The 27,040-nt window shown below is 42.9% G+C and overlaps 2 protein-coding genes across 3 annotated transcripts; both read right to left on the bottom strand.

The window, feature by feature from the left end:
• Positions 1 to 955: 955 nt before the first annotated feature.
• asip2b (agouti signaling protein, nonagouti homolog (mouse) 2b) lies at positions 956 to 3,814 on the bottom strand. The gene is made up of 3 exons (XM_063220433.1): positions 3,510 to 3,814; positions 2,800 to 2,876; positions 956 to 2,521 (listed from the first exon to the last, which is right to left on the bottom strand). Exons 1-3 carry the CDS (start codon positions 3,640 to 3,642, stop codon positions 2,231 to 2,233), a joined length of 501 nt encoding a protein of 166 aa, XP_063076503.1. The 5' UTR covers positions 3,643 to 3,814; the 3' UTR covers positions 956 to 2,230.
• A 10,281-nt stretch (positions 3,815 to 14,095) lies between these two features.
• Positions 14,096 to 24,722, bottom strand: LOC134466538 (sorting nexin-16-like). 2 transcript variants are annotated; one of them, XM_063220436.1, is made up of 8 exons: positions 24,636 to 24,722; positions 19,831 to 20,216; positions 19,325 to 19,411; positions 18,962 to 19,110; positions 18,357 to 18,426; positions 17,777 to 17,901; positions 16,957 to 17,112; positions 14,096 to 16,287 (listed from the first exon to the last, which is right to left on the bottom strand). In XM_063220436.1, the coding sequence occupies exons 2-8, from the start codon at positions 20,149 to 20,151 to the stop codon at positions 16,206 to 16,208; spliced, it is 990 nt and encodes a 329-aa protein (XP_063076506.1). In that variant the 5' UTR covers positions 20,152 to 20,216; positions 24,636 to 24,722; the 3' UTR covers positions 14,096 to 16,205. The 2 variants fall into 2 exon arrangements, with proteins under 2 accessions (XP_063076506.1, XP_063076505.1); XM_063220435.1 differs by having other exon boundaries at positions 19,831 to 20,341; positions 24,636 to 24,714.
• Positions 24,723 to 27,040: the final 2,318 nt, after the last annotated feature.

The following is a 27,040-nucleotide window of genomic DNA, read 5'->3' on the forward strand; positions in this document are numbered from 1 at the left end:
AAGACTTTACAATTGAGCTTTTGCAAGATATTGAAATATAATGCTGTTGTCAGTGATGTCATCATGACGAGAAGCAAGTGGAGGAGGCAAGTGGAGGAGGCAAGGTCACATATTGGGATGCACCCAATGAATGTATTTCTGTCTTTTGTACGTATGTATTGTTTCATTATGATTGTGAGGCATTCCATTGTTACGGTTTCTTACTGACCAAATTAAACAATAGTCACACTAGTGTTTTGTTTTATGTTTTTTTTTTTAATGTACAACTCTTTTCCCCCTAGGACGTGTGATTATGTCAGAAATGCCACATTACATCAAACCTGTGTAATTCTCCCCAGAAGTATCCTGCAATATATTTAGGCAAGCAACCCCTCTACTCTCCGCTCTTTGCACGTCAGCCCTGCAGTATGGTCTTGGGAACTCTAAACAATGTGGTAATATATTGTATATTGTTTTACCCCTCTCCCGACACCTAAAGAACGCACACAGTCTGACAAAATCCATCAGTCAAAAGCTAAATGTGAGGCTTCAGAACAGACTGTACCCAAACACGTTCACCCGTAGATCACCGTTCTGGCAGGCTTACTGTACTGTACTGCGCGCCTGTGTTTCCGCCTGCGCCTTCTGCGTTGACGGATGCATACGATACGAACAAGGGTTGAGCAGAGGGACTGCACAGTTCTTGTAAACCCTACACGGTGAAATGTAATAATGTACTCCCAACACCATCACTCCAGCAAACCGTACAGCCCCTTACAGTTCCTCCTGCTCGGTTCGAGTCTATGCACGGCCCATACATCCCTCATTGTCACCCACTCCCCAGGATCAGATTACTACACGACAGCTTGTGCTTGCAGAGCCGTTAAAAATACAGATGGGCAGGGGAGCATGAGACCGTTTGTGTGCTTAGTGTGGAGACAAGAGACAAGTGGGTTACGTATCAAAATAGTTTTATTGTACAAAAATAACAATGCAAGACGTGGGTATCTGATCATTAAGAGGTGGTCCGTGTGGTTTTTTTTTTGAGCAGCCAGAAGCCCAGTATGATGACATTAAATCAATATGTCAGTCCAGGATCACGAGGAGAAGTAATGGAAGGAAAAGAACAGCTGTAGTGAGAGACTAATGAGAGAAATCAAGGCTGAGATTTCACAGTTGCTTCCAGAGTTGTACAGTCATACCTGCAAAGCTTGTGTTTACTGAGACTCAGCAATCTCTTGCTTGTTCTCCTCACTAAAAAGTTTAATGCACAATGTTACACAGACGCACCCAACGTTTGAGCGCACCGATGACTAAAACTACGGAATAGCTGCACAAAGGATAATGATGATAATAATGATCACTTACTTAAAGTTAGAGGATGGTGGCTATCTATGCCAACTATGCTGCTCATTGTAATAATGCTGCCCATTCCCAAATTTGATCTTTTCGTAAATATTTAAGTTTAGTAAGTGTTTCAGGTAAAGATGTCTACAACTGGAAATTCAAAATGACAAATGTCGAGAAGTTCCAGCACCTGTTGATGGATGAAAAGTTTCATTTTCACAGTTGTAATGAATACTTAGAAATTGATGGTGGTGGAAATAGTAGTCATGAAAAAGATAACGTGTGAATGAGTAGCATGCATTCTGGAAATAAACTACCAAAAATATACATACTCTATCTTAAAGCAATGATCAAGATCCATTGAAACCCATCTTCCCACATCACCTCCCTTTTAGCTTCTATTGACCGAGACAGTGAACTGGTGAGAGTTGCGTATGCAGAAGATTAAAAAAAATAACAATGAACGTAAACCTGCAAACAGCACATGTGACGACAGCTCCTAATGTCATTCTTTATCTATGCATTGCATGTCAAATACATCAGGGCACCAATATGAGCACCAGATAAGCTTATATACAGTATATAGAATCTATTTTACAAGACAAAATAGGAGTTTATCAACTTGTTCAATCTCATTCTCAATGTCTCTCTCTTTCAATCTCTTTTCTCTCTCTCTCTCTCTCTCTCTCTCTCTCTCTCTCTCTCTCTCTCTCTCTCTCTCTCTCTCTCTCTCTCTCTCTCTCTCTCACACGCACACACACACACACACACAGTTTTTTCTGTCTGTAAGTGTGTGCGCACATATTTATACAGTGTATATAAATATCCAATTATATATCTTTGTATGGTATTTGCAACTGCACAAGATGCATAAGCACTGATGGAGGCAAGCTCCTCCCTGCACTCAGGTCTTCTTGGGGCAGAAGTGGCTCATCCTCCAGCAGTGGCAGATGGTGTTGAAGAGGCGGCAGTGGCAGGAGGCACAGGGGTCGCAGCAGGGCATGTGGGGGGAGCAGGGCTCCATCAGTCCTGGGCAGCGTCGCGCCACCACTGGGGCAGGCTTAGCACCAGGAACAGTGGCCGGCCCAGCAACACGGGCCGCCGGAGCCGCTGGAACCACCGGCGGAGCGACACCACCAGCTTTTGCTGCAGCAACTTGGGCAGTGACGGCAGCCACAGTCCTCGATCTGGGTCTCTGTAGGGTTCACAGTGGAGCACATGAAAACAAGCAGCTCAGTCATAGATAACTCAGGATTCATGCAGTTAGTGTTGTGGGCTACTGTATATGACTGGGGGCTACACATTGGATAGTGTGTCTACTTGTAGAAGGATTGGAACACAAAGTAGTTATTTAAATATATGTTGGCAGTCTGATAAGTTTACATTACACACAATAAACTTAAGATCAGTCTTTGGGGGAAAAATGATATTGAAGAGTGAAAAGAAGTAAAAAAGACTTGTTAAAAACCATACCGTCACTTGCTGCCTTTGCTGAAAGTCAAATCTGGCTCTGGCAAAGAGTCGTCTCGGTTTCTCTGGTGTCCAAATACCTGTTGGAGGATTTTCAGGTGAGATTTAGGCTATTGAATGTAAAATTATAATGCATTTCTCTCTCTCTCTCTCTCTCTCTCTCTCTCTCTCTCTCTCTCTCTCTCTCTCTCTCTCTCTCTCTCTCTCTCTGTCTGAGTGCGCTCGCGCTCGTAAAAGCCAGTTCCTTGGAAATAAAGTTGTTTCGACACATGGACCTCCCATCTTAAACTTCCCTGCTTATTACGCATCATACTTAGCCATTTTTAATTCATTTTCATCAGGCCATTAGGAGTTCCCGTCATAAACAAAATACACTGCGAATGGTCTCAATTGAAAAGTGATTTGTTTAACTGTAGGATGCATCCTCATCCTGGACACATTGGTTGTATAGCCTAGTGTCCGCTGTAAAATCACAACCAAATTTAAACCCTGCATCTGATTGTGCGTGCGCGGCGTGTGCGTGTGTAGTTCTATGCACAATCAACAATCTGTATTTGTTATTTCACCTTCGGTTAGTCTATGCCAAAGCATAGCCTACACCAATTAGGTCGATGTAACCCAGTAGCAACTACGCATCTTCGACTGCAAATAGCATCATGTATTAACCATATCGTTTTAAAATAATTGCCATGACATGGGTACTCGCCACTTACCTGACTGTACCGAGCCACCATCGCGCAAGGCATTATTTTCGTGATGTCTGCGTTTGACATCCTTTCCTTTCGCGACCGACCCAATCGTTGCCAGGAGACAGATGCAAATTGTGAGGGTGTGCAATAGTCCCATATTTGACGTTGCTTGTGATTTTAGGTTTTCCGAAGGACGCTTGTAGGATGCTGAATATTCTACTGGTTCTGCCGATAGCCAAACCGCCTGCCTAATATAGCTCCTAAGGATATACCCTACCCGGCGCAGTGACAGTGGTAGCAGTCAAGGGTAGCTTTTAATCTTCACAGATATCCGGTCGTAAAGAAATGTTCCATTCTGTGCGTCTTTAATATGGGAACGAATTCCACGCCCACTCTCAGATTCAAGTAGTTTTTTTTTTCAGTTAAAATCCATCAAATCAGAGAGAGGAGAGATGGAAAGGAACCAGCGGCAAGTATGCGCGTTCCCTCTGACACTAACTGCTAAGAGAAATATTATGTGTTTCAATCATAGCCTATGGGCTGAAGACCCATAACCACATGGGCCCCAAATATGATTAGTATGAAATATGATTAATGACACGTCATGTGTCATTCAGTAACATATTGTATTATAGGCCTACATAGTGTAATGGGTCTGGGTCTGGGCAAGTAAGTTTTGTTTACACAAATGGTTAAGAAATTTGGTCACACCATTTTCACCTGCAGATGGCGCTGTTTGTTCAGTATGTAGGCCTAGACTAAGAAGACTTTTTGACAGTGAAATATGGTTGAATTGCTTATGTAGGCCTATGTAGGTTGTTGACTACATTTGTGCCAAAACTTCCAATCTACATATTTATTATTATTATTATTAGTATGCTTGCCATGCTTGCCCGTTTACGGCTTATTAATTTTCTTCTTTCTTCTACGAAATCCATTCGTTTTGAAGAACCGCTCAAGATAGAAAATCCGTTCGGCTCGGTCAGACGACCAGGTTTTGTATTTTTCACGGGGGTACCTCGAACTCTCTAGCGCCACCAACAGGAAAACGGTAACTTTTGAACCGTAGGTCCAATTTTCAAAAACTTGGTATCCCTGGAATCCTTGGACTAAGACGAATCCAACGCACCCTAAGACGTCATTTTCCGCCTGGATAGTTTTCCCGCCATTTTGAATTTTGTAAAAATCAATAAAAATGACGCCCCGTCCACAATTTATGGCGGATCGTCCCGAAAATTTACACAAAGCATGTTCCAAACGAGATACATTTACCCTAAAAATTGCGGAGCGATTGATTGAACCGTCTTCGAACAGGAACCAATCGAATTTGCCGGCGAGGACGCCAAACAGGAAGTGAGCTCATATCTCGGCGACGCCTACTCGTATCACAACTAAAATTAATACACATTATTCTCACTATAGCCAGGGACTACGTACCAATTTTCGTGAAAATTGGAACATGGGGGGCGCCACAATTTGTGAAAATGTGTTTTAGCTCATATTGAAGTCGCCAAACAGGAAGTTAGCTCATATCTCGGTAACGACATGTCAGATCACAACTTAATAGAGTTCTTCAGTAACGCAGAAGCATGTAGTAGATTGTAGTCTTTCATGTTAGCATTTAAGGACTTCCTGGTTCGTATCGGCTTCCGGCCTCCATTGGGAATGAATAGGGGCCAGTTTCAAATAAGCTCCGAGTGCAAGCACGCGCTTAGCGAACCCCCGCAAACTGTCGAGGGTGTTAAAAATAGGCTGTAGGTATGACATGGTTGATCATTTTGTGTCAAACTTCGACATAAATACGATGTTGCGTCCATATGCTAAACCCGGAAACTTTTGGCGACTACAGAAGCGGCGCCTGTATCTAACGTCATGTACGTGCGGAGGGTTGTACCCATGGCAACCAAAGGAAAGCATGTAGTTCGGAAGTTTTAATGATCAGAAAGGGGTTAGCATTATTGAATTATAATCGTCATGATTTAACATGTGAATACACCAACATGATGATACGATCCGTTCCACTAATGAGAAAGGGATGCGGGGACACGCTAATGTTCGTTTTTGGCGTGCAACTTATATTTTTGCCAAACCTGTATCTCTATGGCGTGTTGCAATGTAAAAAATCGCCATAGAACCGGAAGTCCAAACGCCGCATACAAGTTGACGTCAACGCTGAAGAACTCTATTGGATACACATGACTGACATCACCCCTAGAGGTCAAATGACAAATTGGAGGATAATTGGCCACTGGGGGGCGCCACAATTGACGAAACTGTGTTTTGGCCATATTGAAGAGGCAAAACAGGAAGTTAGCTCATATTTCGGAAACGCCCATATGTATTACAACCAAAATGGTATTCACATTATCCTTGGACCAAGCCGAATCCAACGCACCCTTTGACAAAATTTTGGACCTCTGAAAGTTTTCCCTCAATTTTGAATGTTGTAAAAATCAATAAAAATGACGCCCCTCCCACATTTTTTGTGAGAGTGTCCCGAAAAATTCATCAGATCATGTTCAGACTGAGATACAGCTACCCTGAAAGTTACGGACTGATTTCTTGAACCGTCTTTGAACAGGAGCCAATCAAATTTGGCGGCGAAGACGCCAAACAGGAAGTGAGCTCATATCTCGGCAACGCCTACTCGTATCACAACAAAAATGAGTACACATTATCTTCACTATAGCCAAAGGCTACATACCGATTTTTGTGAAAATTGACCCCAGGGGGGCGCCACAATTAGCGAAATTGTTTTAGGTCAATATCAGCCCCATTTACACTATGGGCCAATGGCCTCAATGTATTGGCCCAGGAACTTCAGCCAAGTAATTTAAATCTATTTGGTGCTCTTACCTTTCCCTTAGCCCAAAGGGTGCACAACAAAGAATATGCAAATGTACAATATGGTGTCCAGGGGGTGGTACACCAAAAAAACATGTTTTTGACTTAGACGTATTAGATTGTGTGTGTGTGTGTGTGTGTGTGTGTGTGTGCGTATGTGTGTGTGTGTGCTGAACATGGATGAAGAGCAATGCATGAAGGGCAACCTACACAAAGGGCAACATGCATGAAGGGCAACGCATGCATGAGGGGCAGCGAATGCATGGAGGGCAAGCATACTCCAGCATTTTCTGTGAGGAAATGCAATCTAGTTATTATTATTATTATTATTATTATTATTATTATTATTATTATTATTATATTATTCAATTATACAATTCAATTGAATGAGGCTGTTGCTCACAATAAGTCTGTATGCCAACATTATTTCTGCACAAAATATATGTTGCAACATGCATGTCTCCAGCAGTTCCTGGGCAAGGTTTTGTGAGCCTTTGATACATATTTTAAATGCATGAGGGGAACTGTTCTCCCATTCAAATGTGTTCCCTTTGTACTTGTAACTGCAGTGCTCGTGTCCAGACGTTAAATTTGTTGACATTACTTTGGCGCTGTAAGAGGAAGGCATAAAACACATAAATTATCACAGGCGGATGTGATAAAAGGTGTTTAGCGCCAGTGCCTGTGAATCCATCACTGCACAGACATTTGCTAAAGTAATAATCCTCCCTGTGCAGAGATAAAGTTGAGGTTGTGCTAGACTGGGAACAGGGAGAAGTCCACAGCTCTGCAGGACTGCTGACAGCTTTGCCCCCCCCAGACCTGGGACAAAGCCATCTGAAAGGGCCCCTTACCCCATGCATACAATGTAACGGAGGCCCAATTTCTGGGGCCTGGTCTCCCTGGGCCTGGTACAACTGACCCCCACTAATCTCCCTGTGAGCTTCTCTGCAACTCTGTATCATAAGTGTACGGATGAGTCCTCCTTTGGCTTCTCCCATCATTTCTCAAGGTCATATCACTGTTTTGCTGCACGTTTCCTCAGCATTTACAGGCTATGATAAAGTAATGGCCGTGTCTCATGTTAATGATGTGGATTCCCTCATGGTGCTTTGGTAGGGAGTTCAAAGGAGACTGTTATCAGTGTTGAGAAAGTTCATCTTCTACAGGAACTAGTTCAGTTCACACATTTCACAATGAAGTTTGTTCACAGTTCATAATTGTTTATAGTTAATAGTTTGTTCATACTTCCAAAAATGAACTAGTTCATAGTTATTTCTGCAAGAGGTTGTTGCGCACTATATTGTTCAATATCATTGGCAATGTTTAGCCTATATAACACCACAGATAGCGTTTTTATTTTTCTTCAGAAAAGTGAAAATATATGTGTTAAATATCATCTTATATTATTGGGTCTCTTTGCGATGTATTTGGCTGGCTTTTCACCTGAACACATAAACATGGCACCCTATTAAACCAATTTTGCATGTAGTTTATTCGCATTCACCAGAATGAACTCGTTCATAGTTCATCAGGCAGTAATAGTGTGCACTCCGTTCATGTTTGCCCAAATTATGAACTAGTCGAGATACAACACTGTGGTGTTATCTGTGTCTGCTGTTATATCTACGAATATTATACACAGCAGACACAGAAACACCATAGCTGGAAAGGAAATGACCAACATGACACTGGGAAAATATCTTCAAGACATTACACAGAATGTTGGTTGTGAGCATACTATTGTGAAATGTAAGCTGCTTTAGGTGTGTGTGTGTGTGTGTGCGTGTGTGCGTGCGTACGTGCGAGTGTGTGTGTGCTACACCAATTTACCTTTGTGTGGCCACTGCTATTGGAGCACATTCACATGCTGGGGCCCTCGCTCCATGTGGGGCCCAAATCCTGGACCCCACATGTTTTTAACCCTTTTGCTGGGGTAGTTTTGTTGTTACTGGTGAAAGTAAAAGTGTAAAAACATTTCCTCACCTACAGGTTAGGGTTAGTTTTGGTTTTGGCTCAGTTTAGCCTTCTTTAGCTATTGTTAGGGTAAATATGAATAGAAGGGCCCCACAAAGATATTAAGGTTGGGCTGTGTGTGCACGCACCCGCGCACATGTGTGTGTGTGTATGTGTGTGAGCTGAGCTCAGTGTCTTTTGATGGTCTGCATTATCCATAACCAAAACTTGTCTTCTCACTGTCAGCTCTCCCTGCAGCATGCCAAGTCCATTCATCAAGTCCATGAAAAATCAGTTTTGAATCCTGTTGTTTTATAGGCTTGACTGGCTCATCAGGGGACGTGCTGGCTAATTTATAGAGAAAATACTTTGGCCAGTGTAAGAGGCTATAACGTTCCAGTGTTCTCAAGATAATGTTATTCTTAGAGATGTCCGATATTGGCTTTTTTGCCGATATCCGATATGCCGATATTGTCCAACTCTCAATTTTCGATTACGATATCGGCCGATACCGATGCCGATATATGTGGGTTATTTTTCCTCATAATACATTTTAGGTAACATTACAAATCTGCTGTTGTGGAACTAAATATGCTTAATTTTATTGTAATGCCCCACTAGATGCATTCTCGAATGCAACAAAGCTTTACAAATATTAACATTGTCTGTGCAAAATAGAAAAATAATTAAGGAGAAAAGTGTACAGTAATTCAAGCATTATTATATCGGTTTTGATAGCAGGGCTTGACACTGGCACCTGCCAACCGGCCAAATGCTGGTAAAACTTGGCTGTGGCTAGTAATAATGTCAGTGTCACTAGCCAATTTGGCAGGTAGCTTATTCTATGGTATGACATATAGCCTGCAATATACTGCACTTTGTCCCCTGTATATCAATTGTGTATCAATTGTTTGTAGAAGTTCAGAAAAAGCTCAGCTACTCAGTTTCAATTTCTATGGTTTATTTCCACTTAGAAAACTGTGCACTCATCCTAAGTTAGAAAGTGTCACGATGAATAAAAAATAAACAATATCAAATTTGTGGCTAGTAGAATAGCTGAATGGCTAGTGACTTGGGGAAACCACTAGCCACAATGGCCAGCAAGCGAAAAAGTCAATGTCAAACCCTGTTTGATAGGTCAAAAATCCGATACCGATATTGACCGATATTACATTTTATGCTATTATCGGGCCGATAATATCTGTGGGCCGATATTATCGCACATCTCTAGTTATTCTATTTACCTATTGTAAGGATCCTTTCTCTGGCTGGGCCAAGTTGGCAGCTCATGGTCCCTTTTTCCCACACTCTGCCTCATATGGTCTTATACTTTTTTCATTTCACATTCAGTATGCCTCTGAGTCTGCTTTTATGAGTTGCGTTCTGCCCTTTCCCCTTCATCTGATCCTCCATGACCTTACCACAGCCCTTTAAAAAAAACCTGTGACCTTTCTTCGATGAGCCTGCCCACCTGCTTCACATTAGAGATCTTAATCGTGGTATCACTAAGGTTAAGGTCTTCTAATGCTTCAGTTGGTGGTGGTATGAGGTCCACTTAGGGCATATACACATACCCTTGCGCACGCATGCACGCACACACGCAAACACGCACACACACACACCTGGCTCAGTGTCTGTTGTTCCCAGGGGTGGAAAAGTAACTAAATACTTTTACTCAATATTGTACTTGAGTAGCTTTTATGAATACTTTGTACTTTTTAAGTAATTTTTAAAATTAATACTTTTACTTGTACTTGAGTACATTTTGACCCAAGTACTTTACTCAATTACACTGGAACCTGAGTACTGAGTAAAAAAAATTGACTGAGAGACAAAATGCCATGCACAATAATGCCACAATCCGCCGTAAATGAAAGATTGTGCAGGATGGCACACAGCATTTCCATTATTTTACTATCTTGTATCAATGTATTGGATGATGGCTGGTGCCAAGCAAGAGATAGAGGTTATGGAGGACGATATTCAAGAAAAATAAACATGACATTCTCAAGAGGAAAGCTAATTAAAAGTAACTAAGTACTTTTACTCAAATTACATTTTAAGTGAAGTACTTTTTACTTTTACTTGAGTGGATTTTTAGATAGGTACTTTTACTTGTACTTGAGTAGAATTTAGGCAAAGTAAAGATACTTTTACTTGAGTACACATTTTCTGTACTCTTTCCACCTCTGGTTGTTCCATTGTGAATTTTCCCCTCTACTAACACATGTTCCAAGCTAGAGCCATACAGCCTGAAGCAATGGGTGAAATGGTGAAGACGGTATGACTGAAATGATAACAAACCCAAAAACGTTGTCTTTGTCTATGGCTGTTAGATATTCAGACACCAAAGCCCTTCAGGCAAGAGATGTTCATTCTTTGATAAATAATTACTATAAGTGTGTTTCCCGATCCCACCCCATCTCTCTGTCCCACTCGCTTCCTGTCACCATCTCAGACTGTCCTATCAAATAAAGGCATAAAAAAGGCCCTTAAAAAAAGAAAGTGGCATAATAGAATAGATCTTAACTTCTGCATGCACTGTGTTTGCCAAAACTGGTCAATCTGGCTTTAGAGGAGAGTAGACTAGAGAGTAGAGTGCTTTATTGTCACATACAGTGAGATGGTGTTTGGAGGCAACCCACAGATGCCAACAAAAGTAAAGATCATTTAAACAGTGTAACTAATGTAATAAAAATAGGCCAATATATATATATAGAGATATAGATTATTTATAGATATACTGTATATAAATATTACGATATAAAATATACAATCAGGTCATTATTTGCAGGCTTCAGAGCAAGTGCAAGAGTCAAGTATACGCACGCACGCACGCACACACACACACACACACACACACCAGTTGCACAGGATCTTGTGGCAAATTCCACATGCATCTCACAGTTTAGCCGTGCCTGAAGTATTGAGGGGGGGCCAGGTGATGCATGGAGTTTCTGTACAAAAAGGAGACAATCCGCACACTTCAGGTCTTTTTTGTGCACAGAAGCTTTACTTGAGTTGCAGGCTTTCGGTCCTTAGACCTTCATCAGGCAGATCAGATGCATGGAGTTTAAAGTCTGATGGCCGTGCGATAGAAACTGTCGTTCAGTCTCGTAGTGCTAAAGCGTCTTGAATATCTTAAATGTAAATGGATGTCTTGAATGTCTTGGAGTGGATGAGCCCTAAAGCCCCTTGAATGTCTTGAATGGATGTCTTGAAGTGGATACAACAATGTCAATTAACTCAAATGATATACATAGTCTAAACAAATTAGTCTCTCTTGGAGAAGTTCTAAAATCAGTTTAACTTTGACGTGTATAGGATGGAAATCTGTTCCATTTTGCACACCGAACTGAATTTCGTCTTAAAACACGGAACTTCAGTGCAGTGCCCTCCTTAACATGCAGATCCCACATGTGCTGTGTCAATTTCAGGGAAGCCAACATGGGGGACAAAGGGGTCAGCTGTCTCGGGTCCAGGGAGACAGGGGTGGCAGAATTGGATTCTCATTACATTGTATGTATTGGGTCAGGGGCCCTTTCACTTGATTTTGTCCCGGGCCTGGCCAAAGCTGTCAGCAGCCCTGGTTAATTTCTTAACCATTGCAAAATAGTGCTGGCCAATTCGTATGCGCATCCCTAATGCAGCAGGAGCAGAAAGTCAATACCTGTGGGGGTATTTGGAAAAATTACAACAATGCAAATAGCAGGCTGTGTGAAATGTCTTGCCCCAAGTGGGGATTTCTAAAAAGCTACATTGAGCAGTTTTACTGTTTCTAACTGGGATTATTTGCTACTCTGTGTTGGGATCGTGACACGTTTCTGATGGGATTATTATCCCATTCCACTGGGATTAGTTCCAGTTCTTCAGGGAGTAGCATTGCAGTGCTTGTTGACTTCTCACAGGCCAGACTCATCTGTAGGCCACAGGCCTGGTGGATGCCCTTACGAAAATCGACCATGGTTTTACTGTTGTAACCCTGGTTTCTCTAAGTACTCTGAACCAATCATAGTAGGCCAATTACTATGGCTTATCCATGTTTTTTAGGGGTAACCATGAAAACCGTGGTTCCTTACTAATCATGGATCATGATTATTCATGGTTTAACCATAGTCACAAACCATGCATGGTTGATTGTGGGTTTCATGGTCACCCAAAAAAAACACGAAAACTTGTTCGCAGCCATGGTGTAATGGTTAGGGACTTAGACTGAAGTCCACAGAGTTGCAGGTTCGAATCCCACACTTACCTCTCCCTACACCAGGTGTCACCAACGTTGTGCCCACGGGCACCAGGTAGCCCTCCAGAAGCTTCTGAGGTGCCCACCAAGGATGTTAATGAACAGTGACGACTACCAGATTTTAGTCACTGTTAATGCTTTTCTTGATTTAAATATGAGATTATTTATTCTTTACAACCTATAAACAAATTATCATTCAATAACAGTGTGATTTGAGAATTATGCTAAGACATCAGTAGAGGATTTTGAACATAAGTAGCCCTCAGTAGCCCTCGGGTAGCCCTCAGAGTCAAAAAGGTTGGGGACCCCTGCCCTACACGTTCTCCATCCATGTCTGAAGTGCCCATGAGCAAGGCACCTAACCCCACATTGTTCCAAGGACTGTCACCAATATGTGCGTTGGATAAAAAAGCGGCAGCTAAGTGTACCGGTAATTTAATCATTATGAACCAGGGGAAAACCATAGTTAGTTTTCAGGGTAAAGCCACGGTTCATTTTATAGTTAACATAGTTAAACCAAAACCTGTGCCGAACCATGCTAAAAAAGCCATGAAATCCTGGTTTACCATAGTCGATTTTCGTAAGGGCTAGAGCAGGGAAATGTTCATAGATACAATTGATTAATATAAGGCAGGTCTTAATATTGTTTATCTTATTATTAGACATATTGTTTATCTTGTTTTTGTTTATTTAGGTGTACATTAATTATTCAATGATTTATTTTGCTTTTCCGCAGACCCCCACTTTGAAAACCACTGGACCAGAGACCTCAGCTGTAGTGTAGCCAGGCCAAGCAAATTGAATTATTGCACCCCTGTTTACTCTGGCCAGAGTTGTAGGTCAGTTGTATGGATTCCGTTTTCAATCATTTCTTATTTTTTTGTTGTCGTTTTCTGTCATTTTTTTATCATACAGTACAAGGGCCTCGCATTCAGTTCAAAAGGTTACACAAGGACTTTGACGGCGCCCAGAAACGTCCGATAAGAAGCCATTTCAAAATAATGCCAAGTTCTCATAAGATGAAACACTAGATGGTATGAAATATATCATCTTCACCTTATATTAACTCCTGTATCAGCTTAAAGCTGACCCCATGTGCCCCTTCTCTCCTCTGAGGAGCACGCTGAAAGCATGTGATGAAGGAGGACCCACCCTGATAATTAGCAACGCTCTGAGAATAACCTTTAGTTTTTCTTTAAGGAAAGTGCAGTATCCCAGTGTAACCTGCCCGAAATCTGTTCTCCATCATCCCAGGCATCAGCAGGGAGGCTGAGAGCGAATGTACAGTATGCTCTGCTCTGCACTGCACACTACCTTTCCACTCTTCCAGAGCTGTCAGAGGGGGGCCCGGGGTTGCAAAGTGATGGGTGGGTGGGTTTGTGGGTTAGGGTGGATTGTGGAGGGAAGAAAAGAGGTAATGTGTAACTAAGAAAAAAAAAAAGTCATAAACAAAGACATAAACAAAGTGTGAGAAAACAGAAATCGGTTACCGCTTTATTGTGGTAAACAAATTAGCCGATAGTGCACTACCAATAGTGCACTGCTACACTGTAAACTGTCTGAAGATGTTTATATCCTGTGAGTAACTCTTTTCAAGTTGCCCATGACCTGTGCAGACCTGGCGCCGAGACTCCACTCTCTTGCTGTGATGGTGTCTCCTTACTTGATGTACAGAATTTTCAAAAAAAAATGCAGGCATCTTAATAGTTTCCATGTTGCTCTTGGACAAAGTCTTTGAGTATTGGTATGTGAAAGGACATGAAAAGGACTTTCTCCATCACCATGCTTTTGGCATGAGTCCTGACAGAATCCTGTATTTGTTTTTAAAATGAATCTATAGCTGTCATATGTGTTCATAAAACCGTGAACTGATGTGTGCATTTGGATGGGAATGTGGCTTTATCAGTAATTTAATGTTCTTTCTCCTGTTTTCTTGATGTTTTGTTATACCTGTCATATTCGCTGTATGTCCACCTCCCCCTTGGTGTGTGTTTGTGTCCGTGTGTGTGTGTGTGCATGTGTGCGTGCGTGCGTGCGTGCGTGCGTGCGTGTGTGTGTGTGTGTGTGTGTGTGTCTGTGTGTGAGGGGGTTCAAGCACGTGTGGGTGCCTGTGTGAACATATGTGAAACTCCCATTCTCTCTTCCCTTTCAAACCTTCCTAAATAATTCCCTTGTTACTCTCGACAGTCACATTATGTAACTTACTACAGCCACGGCTTTTTAGGAAAACCATACATTCACATTTCTGTCCTCGTACCTTGTACATGGCCTCTCCGCCATTATTTTCATTCCTGTCTAGTCTATAAAGCAGGCGGTGGGATACTATAAATTTACACACTGCAGAGAGGTATAAAATCCGTACAAGGAGTCTGAATGTCCACTGTGCATAGAGCAATTTGGATGTAAGATTTAACAGCAGGGTGATTCAATGTCCTAATTGTCTAGAGAGGTATTTCAAGGTCAACTGCATACACAAACTTTCTTTGATGTTTTAGGGGTGGGTGTAATTGATCTACATATTATTTTTATGCAGTTGAATATGGCGGAGATTGGACATCTTCCATGCACATTTGTGATGCATGCCATAAGACTCCCACACTGCTGATGAAAGGAGAGACAGAGGATGGTTGCTAATACAAACGAACAACCAAACCAAAGGTTACATTGCACTAAAAACAACTGTAAATCAAAAGCTTAAAATCTGCACTAAAACCAAAGGTAAACCCTGCACTTTGCATCACAACATACGTACCTAACAACTGATAACGATACTTTTCATATTGTAAAATGTCATTTTAGAGAAAACATAGAACACTCCCATCTCTAAAAAGGCTTGGGTTAAAATACCTATCACAAAAAAGACAAAGAAGTGTATCAAAACTTTTGATACAGTTGAAAGTTTAAAGAGCACAGCAATCCCAAAGGATAACTCAAAGTCCCACAAGATTTAGGATTTACAGAAAATCAGAGAGAGAGAGAGAAAGAGTGTGTGTGTGTGTCTGTGTGTGTGTGTCAGAGAGAGAGAGAGAGAGAGAGAGAGAGAGAGAGAGAGAGAGAGAGAGAGAGAGAGAGAGAGAGAGAGAGAGAGAGCTTGTCAAATGGAGGAAGGTGTGTGTGTGTGTGTGTCTGTGTGTGTGTGAGAGAGAGACAGAGAGAGAGAGAGAGAGAGAGCGAGAGAGAGAGCTTGTCAAATGGAGGGAGGAAAAAGGAATAGAATGGAGGCACATGGGCAGCCACAGTATAGATTAGTAAGAGAGATGCAGTGCTACAAATGTATAGTGAGGAGATGACAGAAGAGGTTCTGTTCAACATTTCCTCTGGGTTTGGGGGTGAGAGGGATGAGAAGAAAGAGAAAGAGAAAAGGAGAGAGGGAGGGAGGGAGGAGAGGCAACTATGCAGTCAAAGAGTCCTTATATACCAGTCATATTAGAGAGTAGGGACAAATGTTGGTGAAATTTCAGTTTGGCTGGTAGAGAATGAAACTTACTTGCCACTTTGACGCATCAATGAGTGTGTGTTTGGCTAATAAGATTGACATCTACCAGTCATTTTGGCTGGTGATTAAGATAAGGATTTAGAGCCTTGGTAGACAGGTATTGTCATGCAATCTATAGATTGAAATCTACATATCTTATAAGATGCATATGGCTGGTAGAGGAGATTAGGGGCTGGTTCCACTAGAAGTGTCCTCTGGGTTTGGCCCGGGCTGGACCACACCAACAGGCCCCATGGCCCTTCCACGGAACCTGGATCTCACAACTACACAGGGCGAGACAAAGACAGCCAGGCAATATAGATAAACTGACTTTGTTTGGAATTGAAATTGATGTGCTGACCACCTGATGTCAGCTGTTTTTGATTACTCCTGGCACCACACATTCAAAAAAGGCATACATGTATGAAATGCAATGTTCGAAAGACTTCTTTTAAGGATTTAAGGATCTACATGTTTGCTTGACCAATACATTTAGATGGTATCAAAAAAAGGCAGGACGCCAAGGCACTCTTCTTAGATAAAACCGCTTTATTATGAAGGCTGTTTATGTCTTAGACACTTGTGTGTCTTTGTCTTAGACTCTTGTGTGCTACACTGCTTGATTCACCTTGTGCCCTGATGAAGGCCCTGTAGCAGGCCGAAACATGTTGGCAGTGGCAGTATTTTTTAATTATTTAAGTTCAAACATGAACTAGCCTTTATAATAAAGCGGTTTTATCTAAGAAGAGTGCCTTGGCGTCCTGCCTTTTTTTGATATTTTCTACGTCTTGGCCAAAGAGCGCCTTCAAACCACCACCAGTTTTACCACTTGAACGCCGCAGCCCTCCAGCCCTCTTTTTTTTTTTTTACATTTAGATGGTCACAGGTGTTGCCACCTGTAGTGTGCCACCTAAGAACAAGAGATGCTGTATTTGTTATTTTTTGGTACATACCTTAGAACATGTTTTTGGAGACTGTTGGTGGTTGGTGGTAATCTATGCCTGCTGTCATTCTCTTCCTCTTCATCTTCCTCTTCCTCAGAGTCCAGGTGTGTGGTGAAGATTAAGGGCTTGAAAACTCTGTCCGTACCCTCTGCCACATGAGTGCCACTAGGGGGGAATCACAACATGCAGGACAACATATATTTGTAATCGTCCATCAAATCCTCTCATAGGCACAACAAATCTCAGGTAATGTCTTCTCTTGTATGTAAAATAAATATGAACACATGTAATGTGTATGTATGTGTAATAATGCACATGCAAATGAACACACACACACACACACACACACACACACACACACACACACACACACACACACACACACACACACACACACACACACACACACACACACACACAGATTCTGGAGTCAATTTGGCCCTAGCATCATGCCATTTGCCACATCCATGAAATCCTCAGACCCTGTGGACCACACCCTGAGTGTGTTGTTTTTCCCTTTAACTTTGTATTTGTCAATGTCGAATTTGTGGCTCTGTTGCATTGCGGGAACCGCACAGCCTACATCAAAAATGTTGAAATATTATCATTCTGTAATACACACACACACCCACCATCATATTATGCTGGACAAAAGCGTGTGATACCAGTTACCGTTTAGTTCCAAGCAGAGTGACGCCAGTTCCAAGCAAATTGTTTTGTTTTGCATGTGCTTCATCAATGTCAGTGTAGACCATCTGAGATCATTCGTCATGTAGTGATTTGAAAGAAAAAAAAAAAGTTACATTATATGGAGGATCAGCTTGCATACATTTGTTTTTCCAGTAGGCTGATTTTGAGGTCTCTTGATTCCAAGCATTTCTTGAGGGACTCCAGTTCCTGGTCTTTCTCAATCAGCAGCCGCTGTAATCGGAGGTTGGTTTCCTCCAGTGACTTCTGGGAAGCAATCACAGTAACAATCATTCACTTAAGGGTTCACTTCACATTAGTCATCGTCTGTCAAACCGTCATGAAATCTACTCATTCTCAGGAGAACGCTGTACTATTTTTTGTGATTAAAATCAGTGGTGTAGTCTACTTTTTTGTGGTGGATATACTGTATATTTGTGCATTTTTTGAAGCAAGTATACTGTATATATTTGTGCTATTCTAAATAATGGATCAATCCATTTTAAGTGGGTATACTGAAATCCCTGAAAATTTGAAGTGGGTATACTGCATATAGGCCTACCTGCATTCTGCGTACCTACACCACTGATTAAAATTGACAGGTGAAAATCACATCATGATTTGGTGTCAACATCTCAGATTGTAAATTGGTGAATTAACAAGTTTGCAGGAATTCTTGGAAAGAGACAGCATAACATAAATAACACATCAGTAGGTCTCACCTGGTTCTTGTCTAGACTGTCAGCTGCACCTGGTGGGTTGTTGAGGCAAAGGAAACCCCTGACTGCCTCACTTGGGGGAGAAAAGTGCAGATTTTATCATCATGACAGATCATGCTGTATGCCAACAAAGGACTCAAAATACTTCTGAAACATTTCTGATCAGCTACTGCTAACTGGGTACTCAGGCTAGCCATTCAGGAATGAAGTAGGTACTTACAGTGGTAAAAATATGACTCGCTTAAAAAAAGGATTGGGAACCACTGTTTTCAACCATGTATCATATAAACAAGATCCTCATCACAGATCGTAGGTTATAGCCCTGATGGATGATTGATCATTGTATCAATTATTATCTTATTGGAGTTAACGAGTTACACAGTTACACTTCATTCATTTCACAAGTTTTTATTGCCCATTGGCATTGTGACACAGCACACACAAAACAATGCATTTATGCCTTACCCATGCAAATATGCATGATAAATCATTTTTACTCTATGCTATTCTACTCTAGTCTAGTCTACTCTATACTCTACTGTACTCCACTATAATCAACTATAGTGTACTCTACTCTGCATCTACTATCGGCCAGGTGTGTGCTGCACCTGTTGGTGAGGTCTCTGTGCGTGACCAGCGTCTGTAGAAAGGACCGTAAGCCCTGCTGCCTCTCCTCCAGGAAGGCCATGTCATAGTTGTCTCTGAACCAGCGCTTGGGTGGCAAAGACAGCTTGAACCTGGGAAACAATTCCTTCAGCTGAACAGGAAACAAACATACGGGGTATCAGAATCACGAAAACAAACACGTGACGTGTGAGATAAAAACAGCAGGAGCCACAGCAGAAAAAGAAGGCAGAAAGAGGAAGAAAGAAATAAAGAACTGACCAAGCAAGCAAAGCAAGTGGAACAAATTACAAAGAGGCTCAAACAGAAATGTTGTTTTCTAACGAAACAGCTCATATTTTCCCAACCTTGTCATTGAGCCTGGAGAAGTCTGTGTACCGTCTGAAAACAACCCAGCTCTCCTCCTCTGTCCGTCTCACTAAAATCTTATACACCTGAGCAATGAAGGGTAAACAGTTTAAGAAACAGACTGACATAAATGTGAAAAAGACATTCCCAGAAGCCCATATGTTGTAGATCATGGAAAGTAGCAGAGTAGCTATTCCATTCAAAGTTTTTTACACAGCAAAACATCGTCTGGCAACAACAAATGACTGACAAACCCCAAAGGAGAATTATACATGCTGTCTCTGTATGTTGTCCATGGCATTCATTTGAAATAACACTCTGGCCTCTGGCTTTAAAGCCCTTGTGTGAAAAAGCTTTTTTCACTAAGTTACTTCTCAGCACAATACCAGATGCCTAATCTTTAACTCATAATTCTGTGAACATACACACACACACACACACTCACACGCACACACAGATCAACTATGTTCACTTGAAATTGCTTTTCTTCTTCACACTCTCTTACGGTGAACTTTGACCTCTCCTCCATGACCTCATAGCCCATGAGAGTGGGCGTGGGTGGCCTGTCGTCGTCGTCCCAGTCATCTTGTACAGAACAGCCCTCCATGTTGGAGAAGACCCCACTTGTCATTCGGTCGAATCCCCTCTGCGTTCCTGGGCCAGCAGACCCGGGAAGCTGGCAGGAAGCACTGGGCAGGCAGCTGAAACCGCCTCCCCTCACCCACAAGCCAGGGGTCCTCGGAAATTCCGGGCTGCCGGGCAGACTTTCGCCGATCCACTCCGCAGGTACATCGGGAGTACCACCGGGCATATGGGCACTTGTCATGTCACCAGAAAACTCACTGGCTAGTCCGTGCTTCAGTTTGAGAGGTAGCTCTAACCACGATGTGACTGGAAAGGACAGGGAAGAGGTACCTCTCATCAAACAGAACGTGGTCCCTCCCACTACAGGACGTGGTGGCTCCAAGGAATGATTGACTCATGCCATTTGTAATCTTGACCATGTCAGTCAGTTACTGGAGTAGCAAAGATAAAACAGTAGTTCATATGAATGACAAGACGTATCATCTTAGCATTGGCGACAATGACCACAATGCAACTCAGTGGCATGTGACCATGTGTAAAGAGGCTGTAACGGGATGTGTCCTGTTGTGATGAGGAAGACATCAGATCAGAACCATCAGACAGACCATTTGTAAAAGGTACTATGTTGATTCAGTTTTTAACAATTTATTAACAGCTCTTTTTTGTCTTGTTATTGATACTCATGATCACAGTCTAAGGTCAATTGTATCATTAGTCAGAACATTGTGAACCATACTCAGAGTAGGCCCTACACTACAGTTAATAATTTGTAAATAAGATCACATGGTTGTCTCTCTAAATATCATGACTTAGAGAGATTGGGGGGGGTAATGATACAAGTAGGCCTACAGTAATATGATATGATACATGATGGCACACAATGATTATTGCAATTTGTCCACTAGAGGGCGGCAAACAATGGAATTATTCAGAGAAGTTATTCAGACTTCTTATTCTGCTTTTTTTGGGCGCTCTTCTCAGTTGTTGTGGCGACAATGAGTTAGGCTACACAAAAAGTTCCTATTGATACATTTAAAAGAATCACTGATAATCCCAGAGCACTGTTTGAGGGCTCATTTTCCCACTAACATGGCACTGCCTCTTCCAGTAAGCCCAGACCAATTCCCAGAAAAGGAATTCATTGCTGGAAATGGCACCAATGGCACCATTAAGGAAGTTCAGAATTCCATCAGACATGCAGAAGTCCTTCTATTCTGCCACAATTGAGTCAGTAATTACAGGAAGCATTACAACATGGTATGGCAACTGCACAGCTCAGGACAAGATTGCCCTGCACAGAGTAGTGCATGCTGCAGAAAAAATCACTGGCGCCATCCTTCCAGGGCTGCAAGATGTATATGCAAGAAGGACAAAGACACGAGCACAAAGGATTATGAAAGACACATTTCATCCTAGTCACTCCATATTTGAAAGGCTGCCCTCAGGGAAACGACTACGTTCCATAAGATGTAGAACAGAGAGACTGCGTAAGAGTTTTTTTCCTCAAGCCATCCGCTTTTTGAATTAAGACAATAACTATTTTTAATTATTTTTTATTTTTAATTTATTTTATTATTTTCATTTTTTACCATCCAACACAGCACTGAGCAGTTGCAACCCCCATTTCACTGCCAATTGTGCTTGCACAAGGAAGCATGTGACAAATAAAAATCTTGAATCTTGAATCTTGAATTAAGCCTGCCTTAAAAATTTCCATTGTCCGCCAGTTTGACGGACAGGGTCGGAAAAAAATCTGTCATCGCCTATTTTCACCAGTCATCTCGTTTCCCAATGTGAGAGTCCCACGGCACGAACCAAGAACACCACAGATGCGCAAATTGTGGCCATGAGAGTAGTAAACAGCAAGGATCATGTTAGACGGCTGACATTGGCCGTTTGCATGCATAAATGACCGGCAAAATAAAATGTGACCGGACAAAATGTCTGACAAAAAATGACTGCAAATGATATTAGCTCATTTTAAATACTTAATGTTATAAAAGCATGACTATAGCATCTGATCTTTATGGGTGCTCCGGTCCTTGTTGTTGGCCAGGCCTTCATTCAGCTGCATCAGTGATGAGTCTAAAGCAGGGGTGCTGGGCATCCTATGTCTCGAGGGCCGTTTATTACAGCCCTTGAGGCCATTTTATCCGACCCACGATATCATTTTAATGTTATACAGTTTCACATGAAATATGACATATTTTGTAAAGGAATCTAAGAAATTACATTTGCAATACAATTAAGTTATATTTAGGGGACCTAAAGAAGGTGGGGTAGGTTTAAAAGGTGGATACCTTCAATAAAGGCAAAGTGCAGGGGGGAAATCCTGGCTTGTGTTCATATAGTACAGCCCTTGGAAGACTTTTGCGGCTCTCTCACTCTCTAGGTCTTCCTCAGACAAGCCTTCCATTGTTGCTTCCAGTCATCCCGATTCTCCATACATCTTTTCAGTTCACTGGTACTCAAGGCTCCCGCGTCTTTCTTGAGTATGTCCACATATGTTAGTGTGGGACGTCCTCTTAACCGTCACCCACGTGATGGTTCCCACAGCACCAGTTTGCTAGCTGGCAGTTCCTGGTGACTTTGGAGGAGTTCCTGGTACCGGCCCTTGGAGGAATTTGAAGTGGCCCCTCGAAATGAAAAAGGTTCCACACCCCTGGTCTAAAGGCTATGGAATTTGAAAAAAAGTGCGAGCATGGCAGTGTAGTGTGTGTGCGTGTGTGTGTGTGAGTGTGTGTGCGTGCATGTGTGTTTGTGCTTGAGTGCATGTGTGTGTGCGCGCGTGGGTGCGTGTGTGTGTGCGTTTGTGTGTGTGCGTGTGCTTGCGGGTGTGTGTGTGTGTGTGCTTACGTGCATGTGTGTGTGTGTATGTGCTTGCGTGGGTGTCTCTGTGTGTGTTTGACTCCACAAGTGGCAGCTACTGTCCCTGTCCTGCTCCCCAGGCAACAGAAAGCATATGGCCTCAGAGACTGAGGCTCAGCAAAAACAAGCTTATTATGACACCTGCAAAATCGTCACAGCTAAACAGGCAAACCTCGGCTTATGGTGCAGTTTGCGTCTAATGCATATCAGCCTACATCAGCCTTTATCAGGGCAGTCATGGGTGAGCGGTTAGGGCGTCAGACTTGCATCCCAAAGGTTGCCGGTTCGACTCCCGACCCGCCAGGTTGGTGGGGGGAGTAATCAACCAGTGCTCTCCCCCATCCTCCTCCATGATTGAGGTACCCTGAGCATGGTACCGTCCCACCGCACTGCTCCCCATGCGGCGCCACTGAGGGCTGCCCCCTTGCACGGGTGAGGCATAAATGCAATTTCGTTGGTGCAGTGTTCACTTGTGTGCTGTGGAGTGCTGTGTCACAATGACAATGGGAGTTGGAGTTTCCCAATGGGCTTTCGCTTTCACTTTCACTACCATGCAAGTCTGACTGGACTCCCGTCAGCCAGAGTCAGACTCAGTCAGGCTTAATCTTAGCAGTGTGTGTGTAGGCCTGTGTGTGTGTGTGTGTGTGTGTGTGTGTGTGTGTGCACATGCGCGGTATGTGTGTGTGTAGTGTGTTTTCTTTTAGTTAACAACCACCCCCGAGCCCCTCTTTTTTTTCTGCAGCCTGTAGTCCCACTAACAGCATCGACCACTTAGACACAGCCAGGGGGAGACCTGGCGAAACTACAGCGATTCCCTTTCAAGATTTTTTTTATTTTTTTATAGCAAGTCTACTGCAAAGTCTAATTTACACCTAAGGATCAGCATGCACCGCTGCACACATTGTGGAAGAGAATCTATCTGTCTATATCTAAATTATAGAAAATTATAGGCCTATTTTAGGGTAAGTGTAGGCAACGTTCATGTCTCAGCACATTGGGAAGGCACAAAATAGATGTTAGTTTATTTAGGCTCAGGTTTCCCACTGGTGCTTGAATTCCTTGAAAATGCTTGAATTTCAATTAAGTGTTTTCAAGGTTGTGAAAATGCTTGAATTTTTGGTTAAGTCCTTGAAAATGCTTGAAATGTGTGTCAAGTCAAACTTTAAGTCAAATAATAGAAATAAATTGTTCAGGTAGGCCTACATAAAAAATCTGAGTGAGATGTCAGATGGGATTTGCCATTTGGCACCCTAAAAATTGATCAGAATGCAGGAAATGGCATCTTTTCTGGGGAGGACCCCCACACCCCCTTCCCGTGATCTATTTAAGGTGCTGGAAAACTGAAAATTTGGTGCTTGAAGGTGTTCATGGAAAAGGTGTGGGAACCAGGCTATTTATTTTCGAGTAGCCTAGACTATTAGGCTACAAAACACAACACAGGCAAATAGGGCCAAAAAGACCCACCGGGATCTGCACTAGGCTAGTTCGGAATAGGCCTATAATAACGGAGAATCCTGGTTGAGAAATGATCCAGGCTGACGAATTAGCGCGATGTGTCCCGAAGTTTTGGAACACATAGGCCTATTGTTCATAATGTTATTGTCTTTCTTTTTAAAATGCATTTATTTATTTCATATTTTTGTTGTGTGCCGTTTTGTGGACCTAGGCTACTACGTCCATTTCTTATGGAACGTCTGAATCGTAAAACCTACTGCATCAAAATGGAAGTAATTAGTGCTCTATTATGACGCGAACGTTCGATTATCACCCTTTACCGTGCGTGATATAAATAGCCCGACAGGATCAGGATTCAGTATCATTTCGAATAGTTTGAATAACAAGGAGGAGAGTTTTTACCTGTGAGGTCCACAATGGACCAATACCCGGACTTTTGGTCCACCTTCAACCGACACGCACGCCGTCTCCTCGGGGTAGCCTTTGGCGATGTGGCGCAGGATTACCACCAGCCGGCGCTGAAGACCAAGAACCTGCTGGAGGAGAGCAGGTGTGTGCGCATGCGTGTGTGAAACGAATATAATGATGCGAAACATAGGGCGATGTTGCGTCCGCCCGTGTTTCTCGTCTCCAATTGGCCACAGCGGCTCCCCTATGTCTCCTTCTGATTGGCTCAATCCCGGGGCTCAATCCCTGCTAGCAGCAGCTGGGATACCATGCTATTAATGCTAATAAATATTAGCTTTAACTTACTTAGCATTAACATTTGCTAGCCATTAGCATGTGTAATGTAGGCCAATTAGCAGAGTTTGGCGTGGAACGTTAGTAAACCTCCCTCCCGAAGTCTCAATACAGCGGTAGCATTGGGCTAGCAGACCAGACCTTTAGCTCAGTGTGCTCATACTGTATGTAACTCCCATTGCCGAACCGATGTAGCCTAGTTGAGGAGGTGGCAGATTCGCACCCCAAGGGGGACGAACTGTACAGGAACACCTCCGTCACAGTGGTGCCGAAACCCGGGATGAGTGAGATTTAGGGGGGAGAGTGTAACGGAGGCCAACTAGCAGAGTTTGGCGTGGAACGTTAATGCTTCCACACATACTACATAGGCTCCGACAAAGTGCTGCACACTGCTCCGCAAAAGTTCGATTTCATTATTTTCAATAGAACCCCACACACTGGTGCCGATGTCCGCGGACATTCGCCGATGTCGGATAGCAATTAGAGACAAGTTCTATTTTGTCGGCGCCGCCCATTGACTATCAATGCTATGTTCGTGTGAAATAGGGTTTGGGGGTCCGAATTTTGTCGGAAGCAAAAGTGCGCCGCAGTGTTGTCGGAATCAATGTGCATCCGGCCTTAGTAAACCTCCCTCCCGAAGCCTCAATACAGTGCAGTAGCGTTGGGCTATCTGACCGGCCCTTTAGCTCAGAGCGCTAGTACTGTGCCATGCATGCTAGCTTTAGAAGTAGCAAAGCATTAGCATTACTTTAACTCAGGGGCAGGGCTAATTGACAGGTTAAGCATGGCATTTGCTCCGGACCCAGGGCCCTCCCATATTGATGTTGGGGGTCCAGTTTTGTCCTTGGTAGGCTGAATGAATGATGGGGCCTATCAGTGTTTTACCTGGGCTTTGTGCGCAAATGTTCCGCCACTGCTTTTTAACTAGCGTTAAGATTGATTAGTATTAGCACAAGCTAAATAGCTAGCGTTAACATTAGCTAAACATCTATTAGTATTAGCTTAGCATTAACATTATTTATCATAACCTTTAGTAGCCGAGTGTTTCGGGACACCAACTTGGTATCCCAGGACACAGCAGTTGGGTGTCCCAGGACAGCAGAGAGTGTCAGCAGCTGGGTGTCTCGGGACGGAAAAGTTTGCAGGACACCAGCAACCGTACAGCATAATTATCTATATGTCTGTCTGTCTGTCTGTCTGTCTGTCTATCTTTCTATCTATCTATCTTCAGTGCGAAGGAAGAAAATGCCTCTCTGGAGGAAAAGCTAGAAGAACAGAGGGCCTCTCTGGAGTTGGAGTTTGAGAAAGAGAAGGCGTCTCTTGAAGCTGCCTGGAGGGAGGAGAAGGCCTCGTTGGAGGCGGACTGGAAGGCGCAGAGAGCGTCTTTGGAGGAGGAGTGCCAGCAGCATAAGGCGTCTGCCGAGGCTGGTGTATCTATGGAAAGCCAAAACTGCCACTTTTCGGATCAAAGTAGCACGTTAAGATTGAAATTCGCCCGTTAAAAGCGCCCGTTTTCCCGGAATACGGGCGCTTTTTTCGCCGTCTTTCACCAACAACGGCCGCTCTGTACGCGCGCCATGATGCGTTGGAACGACGCACGTCACCGACGCCCGTAATTTCATGTCAAAGCGCGCGTTCCTGACGCGCGTCGCTACCGAGACAACGGGCGTTGAAGACGTGCGTTTTCCTAATATGATAATAATGTCCATCCTTCTTTTCCGAGAGCCAATGCATTTGAAGTGGTTGCGGCCAATCGCTGATCAAGACAGCCAGACCAAGACAGTTCATCACAGATGAATAACAGGAAACTTTCTGATTAAAATGTTAGTGCAATCAACTTGCTTAGGTCAGAGCAGTTTCGAACGCCATAGCTCATGTTCTTTCTCTCTCTCTCTCTGCAAAGGTTTGTTGAGTAGCCTACATTTGGACCCAAGTAGCCTACTTTACTCAATTACACTGGAACCTGGCCTGACTGAGTAAAAAAAATGACTGAGAGACTAAATGACATGCACAATAATGCCACAATCCGCCGGAAATGAAAGATTGTGCAGGATCGCACACAGCAT

The sequence above is a fragment of the Engraulis encrasicolus genome, chromosome 16, assembly GCF_034702125.1.
Source record: "Engraulis encrasicolus isolate BLACKSEA-1 chromosome 16, IST_EnEncr_1.0, whole genome shotgun sequence".
Taxonomy (NCBI): domain Eukaryota; kingdom Metazoa; phylum Chordata; class Actinopteri; order Clupeiformes; family Engraulidae; genus Engraulis; species Engraulis encrasicolus.

What these genes read in the sequence shown, in the direction of transcription:
- asip2b (XM_063220433.1), bottom strand. Translation starts at nt 3,642, where the DNA reads ATGGGACTATTGCACACCCTCACAATTTGCATCTGTCTCCTGGCAACG. An exon ending in TGGTGGCTCGGTACAGTCAG is followed by an intron (nt 2,877 to 3,509) that starts GTAAGTGGCGAG and finishes ATCCTCCAACAG; the next exon opens with GTATTTGGACACCAGAGAAA. An exon ending in AGCAAAGGCAGCAAGTGACG is followed by an intron (nt 2,522 to 2,799) that starts GTATGGTTTTTA and finishes TGAACCCTACAG; the next exon opens with AGACCCAGATCGAGGACTGT.
- LOC134466538 (XM_063220435.1), bottom strand. Translation starts at nt 20,247, where the DNA reads ATGAGAGGTACCTCTTCCCTGTCCTTTCCAGTCACATCGTGGTTAGAG. An exon ending in AGGAGAGGTCAAAGTTCACC is followed by an intron (nt 19,412 to 19,830) that starts GTAAGAGAGTGT and finishes TTCATTGCTCAG; the next exon opens with GTGTATAAGATTTTAGTGAG. An exon ending in CACAGAGACCTCACCAACAG is followed by an intron (nt 18,427 to 18,961) that starts GTGCAGCACACA and finishes TTCTCCCCCAAG; the next exon opens with TGAGGCAGTCAGGGGTTTCC.